This window comes from Atta colombica, unplaced genomic scaffold (genome assembly GCF_001594045.1).
Source record: "Atta colombica isolate Treedump-2 unplaced genomic scaffold, Acol1.0 scaffold288, whole genome shotgun sequence".
Lineage (NCBI taxonomy): Eukaryota > Metazoa > Arthropoda > Insecta > Hymenoptera > Formicidae > Atta > Atta colombica.
In genome coordinates, this window is record NW_017259390.1 from 464,615 (window position 1) to 469,634 (window position 5,020).

The 5,020-nt window shown below is 30.6% G+C and overlaps 1 protein-coding gene across 1 annotated transcript in view; it reads left to right on the top strand.

Annotated features, from left to right (window-relative positions):
- The window catches only part of LOC108689973 (protein unc-80 homolog), a 25,502-nt gene that overhangs the window by 2,217 nt on the left and 18,265 nt on the right, over positions 1-5,020 (top strand). Inside the window, exons 5-17 of the mRNA XM_018196998.1 lie at positions 186-206; positions 353-498; positions 581-728; positions 809-1,040; positions 1,351-1,424; positions 1,510-1,599; positions 1,675-1,752; positions 1,820-1,962; positions 2,057-2,302; positions 2,597-2,776; positions 2,851-3,028; positions 3,240-3,388; positions 4,562-4,591. Of these exons, the coding sequence (XP_018052487.1) occupies positions 186-206; positions 353-498; positions 581-728; positions 809-1,040; positions 1,351-1,424; positions 1,510-1,599; positions 1,675-1,752; positions 1,820-1,962; positions 2,057-2,302; positions 2,597-2,776; positions 2,851-3,028; positions 3,240-3,388; positions 4,562-4,591 (1,715 nt within the window). The remainder of the gene's footprint in view (positions 1-185; positions 207-352; positions 499-580; positions 729-808; positions 1,041-1,350; positions 1,425-1,509; positions 1,600-1,674; positions 1,753-1,819; positions 1,963-2,056; positions 2,303-2,596; positions 2,777-2,850; positions 3,029-3,239; positions 3,389-4,561; positions 4,592-5,020) is intronic.

Here is a 5,020-nt window from a genome sequence, read left to right on the forward strand (position 1 = left end):
TATTTATTATATTTATTATTTATTGAATACAATAATATATTATACTTAGTGACGCTTGTTGTTATAAAAAAATTATTGTTTTAATTTATTCGTTCTGTTAATAATATATTAAATTATTTCGTGTTAGTTTCATCATTCTTTGATTAATATTCCCATTTTTATTTATTCCCAAAATGCTCGCATAGGAAATGAAGGAAGCATGCACGGTCAGTATATGTCTTTTCTAAAAATTATGAAAAATATAATAATTAGTTATTAATTGTAATTATTTAAAAAATATTGATTTTGACACGTAATTAATCGATGAGTTTAAAGAAAGCTAAAGTTTTTTCAAAACATTTTTTTTTTACAGTGCCTTGAAAGAGTTCTAGTGCAGGATCTTCATAATGATTTGACACCCTCGTTGAGCGAGATATTAAGAAACGTGCCACGTTGGCGTTTGATTCAAGCCGCTCTTCCTTATGTTCTCCATGCTACGGCTAGTCTTATGCACAATAGGTGAGCCACACTTAGTAGCATACAATCTTCAAACTACTTCCTTGATTTTTCACACAACAATTTGTCGCTGTTAATCTTTTAGGAAAGACTTTCAGACTCTCGGCACGATGGAAACGACTCTTCTTTATATTCTTCACTGGATACTTTTGGATTCAGCTGAAGAATGCGCGGAGAATGAGGCTGATCCGTCAAATCCTTTTTTTTATTTGTTTCCGATACCTACTATGACTGTAAGTTACTGAAATCTTGCTTTAATATGTGATTTATAATTAAACTTAGATTGTAAAAATAATACATCCCTTCTTTTTAGCTTTTCATCTATCTATTTGCACCTCTGTGCAATCATCTAAAGGATATTGACTTCAAGACGAATTTACGATTAGAAAACGGCCTAAAAATATGGTCTGCCATGTACGAATGCCGTCATCCGGATACACCTTGTTTCACAGCGCATTGTCGTGCTAAACCGCGCATTTATTGGAGCCAATCCTTCAAATCCGCCAAGCATCATATGTTGTCGGATGACGTTTTTGTTGGAGGAAGTGAGTCGTTATTTTGATTAATTAAACAGAATTCTACATATTCGTAGTATGTGTTTCTTATTATAAATTATATATAATAAGAGACCTGCTCTTTTTAATTTAATTTAATTTTTAATTCTTGCACAGTTTATATTTTCCTTTTTTTTCTCCAATATGAAGAAAAAAGAAGGAAAGATGAAATGTGCAAAATATGTTCAACTAAAAAAATAGATCTAAAATAATATTAATATTTAACGTTGTTTATTAAATATTATATTTAATTTTTACTTTACTTTTAATTTATTTTATTTTTCTTTAACTTAATATTTAGATGTCGAAAGTCCACCTAGCCAATCGACTTCAGAACAAAGCGCTCCGCCGCCTTCGAAATCAGTTGATGAAGATGTAAGTTTACAATCCGATAAGATAAATATTATCAAAATTCTATTATCAAAATTGTAAACGAAAAATAATTTTATAAAAATAACAGCAACAGGGTTCTTGGCTATCTTCACCAAAAGACACGGTTTTCCCGGAAACGATTCCTGAAGAAAGTTCTGGTGCAGAAGACGAGCATGTGGTAAATTTATTATTGTAATGAATCGAATTGATTGAATTAATCGAAAATATTCAACAAATGATATATATTTTATAGGTAATATTCAGATTACCATCTTTGAGTGAATCGGAGAGAATACTCGATGGAGTAAAAGAAGTTTCCACCATATTCGCAGTGAGTTACACGAGGTAATATTTCGAGATTAAGCGCAGAGCAAATAATATTTTTGTGGCTACCATAGGGCGAAGCTAGTATCTTTCACGTCGCGATGGGCAGGACAACTTCCTCAAGATCTACAATAGAACAGTTCACGATAGAACAGGTCGCAGCAATTTCTGGATTGGACACGTGCAAACAGTACCATAAAAAAGCTACAAAAACCGGGTCAGTTAAGTTTCATAACTGTAACATTCATTTAATCATTAAACTGAATTTAATTATTAAAAATACTTTTGTCTCTAAACGTCTTCCTAATTAGAGGAATGGACAAGGAGAAAGAGGAAAAAATTTCGAAAACAGAGAAAGAAACGCAGGAGAAAACGCGTGGAAGTTTCTCAGTACAACGTCAATCTGCTGATGCAACCGAGCATACCACAGGCTCTACAATCGTGGATTCAGATGTTCGTGCGGCAACCTTTTTAGATGTAGCTACTTTGAGATGTCTGTTCGTGCCTCAATGGCAGGAAGAAGGTGTTCACTGGGCTCTTCAATTTTTTTATTATCGGTTAGTTATTTCATACGAATTAAAATCAACGTTACTTACAAAAATTAACATATGGTACTGATTGTTTTGATACACAAAATAATCAAATATTACAAAAATTAATATATATAAATATAAAAATGATTTTAACAAAGATAAAAGTATAGATGAGGACAATAAAATAGCAGTCTCCTACGTTTATGTCTCTCTTTTTAGATACTGCTATATTAAAATAATTCCAATATATCTAAAAATGAAAATCTAAAAAAATGCAATTATATTGAACAAATATATAGTTCTTGATGTGCATCGTAGGCTACGAAGAATTAACGAAGAAACCTCAGTGCAGCAAATGCCGCGTCGCCGGAGCAACTCCTTGCCTATTCCAAAAATCGAAGTCTCGATTTATCAGAGTCCCGAGAGTAAGAAGAAGGATGTAATGAAGGATTTCATAGAGGTACCTGACACACGCGATGCCTCTTTAACAGCGGGTACGTATTTATGATAATTTTTGCTGTATCAAGACAAGATCCTTTTTTTCTTCTGTGTAGACTTGGTCACATTTTCAGAATTATATACGAAGCACACGAAGGTGAAGCGAGACATACTAGACGTGCCAGCGAAAAGACGAAAAAGCGCATGAAAATGGCCGATCTCAAGGCCTTTGTAGAAACAAAACTTCTTTCGAAATCAGAGAAGGCACTTGAGAAAATTGGCCAAGAAGAACCGAAGATGTTGTTTGAGCAGGTAAATGATTGAATGTTTGAATTGCTTGATAATAATTATAAGAACACGAAGAAAACGATTTTACTAAAATATCTATAAAAATTTTATATAAAATCCATCCGTAAACTTATTAAATTTTGTAATACTTTTTAACTGTCTTTTTAAATTCTAGAAGTTAACAAATCTGTTGTTAAAATAGTATTCTAATATTTACTTTAACACTGATTCTTAGGAACATCATACAAGTCTTGATACTGGAGAAGATCATTTGACTGCGACTAGACCAACTTCGGCTAGTTCAAAGATTTTTGAAGCAAAAGACATCGATTACATGAAGCATCCTACAAATCTAATTAAAGGGAAGAGTATGCCAAGTCTAAGGTAAGTGCTGCTAGCTTTATTCGAAAAAGAAGAACTAGAGAAGAAATAGAGAACTTTAAATTCGTAAATTCAATACTATATATATTTTTCTCTTTTTAATTTTCAATCTTCTTCATTCACGCGCGTCATTGTTCTATCTTACATAATTTTCGTATTGAATTATTTCTTTAATTTACTACAAATAATAAACAGTTTTATAGAATTTCACGTTTTCAGTTCTTAATAAAAAGTCCATTATATAACAAATATTTTTACAAGTAAACATATTTTTATAGACTAGTTTCAGAAGTTACAATATTATATTTATATCTCTTCTTATAAATTATGTGATAATAATAATAGCCAAGAAGGACGTAGTTGTGCTTAGACTGTATGCAATAAGAGATAAACGTTTAGAGCAAGAATTTTTTACGGATATAGAAAAGAATCCAATGTTGGCTAATAAACAACATATTAGGTAGTAAAAAGAAATCCATTATTTTTCCATTCAATTTCATGCAAAAATAATGGATTTCTTTTTACTACACCTAATATATACTTATATACAATGTATATAATATTCTAAAAATTTTTCTTACTATTTTTATAATTGAATAAATTTTTAACTTTAATTTATTTTCGCAAATTCAATTTCATGCAAAAATAATGGATTTCTTTTTACTACACCTAATATATACTTATACACAATGTATGTAATATTCTAAAAATTTTTCTTACTATTTTTATAATTGAATAAATTTTTAACTTTAATTTATTTTCGCAATCATATTATTAAAAACATAAAATTGAAGAATATAAAATTTAAGAAAGTTTTATCCAACATTGACGATCTTGAAAGATGTTTTTGACCATAAATCGGGCGGATATATATAAATTCAATTACAATTTTCTCGATTTATAGTATAAATTTTTTAGAATTAAATGCAGTATAATATACATTTTTTCGTTAAAAATAACGATGTGTCTTGATTAAAGTGATTTATGTTACGTATTGGAAGTTAGATGTAATTAGCCTGATGTATGGTTCAAGAATATAGAGCTCATGTTCTCCGACAATTAATTCAGCGCTTAAATAACGATAAGCCTATCGTAATACTTGTGCGTAATGGTCTTTCTCTGTGTGTGTCTCTTTTTTCTCTCTCGTTCGCCCTTTCACCCCGAACTCGTGCTCAGCTGCTTGATTAACGAGCTGACCGCGGGAGGGTAAGTCATCAACGTCATTCGGAGGAACGTCCGTACTGCAGCTTCGGTTCACACGCTTTTTTTACGAGCTTTCTGCTTTCGGTAGGGCGCACTTTTATCCCTTAATAATTGAAAATCAGTATCGGGTCATCGGCAAGAATCCACGAAGGCATATGAGGCACATGACTAAACTCGTATATCACTGGCAATCTTGTCTAAGTAATTTTTTAGTAATTATTTTTGTATGTGATAATTTTGATTAAGATTATTGAGTTTTTGATGATAATTTATATTTTGTTAATTTTATACACAAAATTGTTCCCTTTCTTATTCTCTCTCATTCTATCTTTTTAACATTTATATGTGAGATAACAATTTTTTTAATTCTTAAAATTAATGACCTATGACATTTCTATTTTAATTATATTATTTTATAACATTTAAATATAT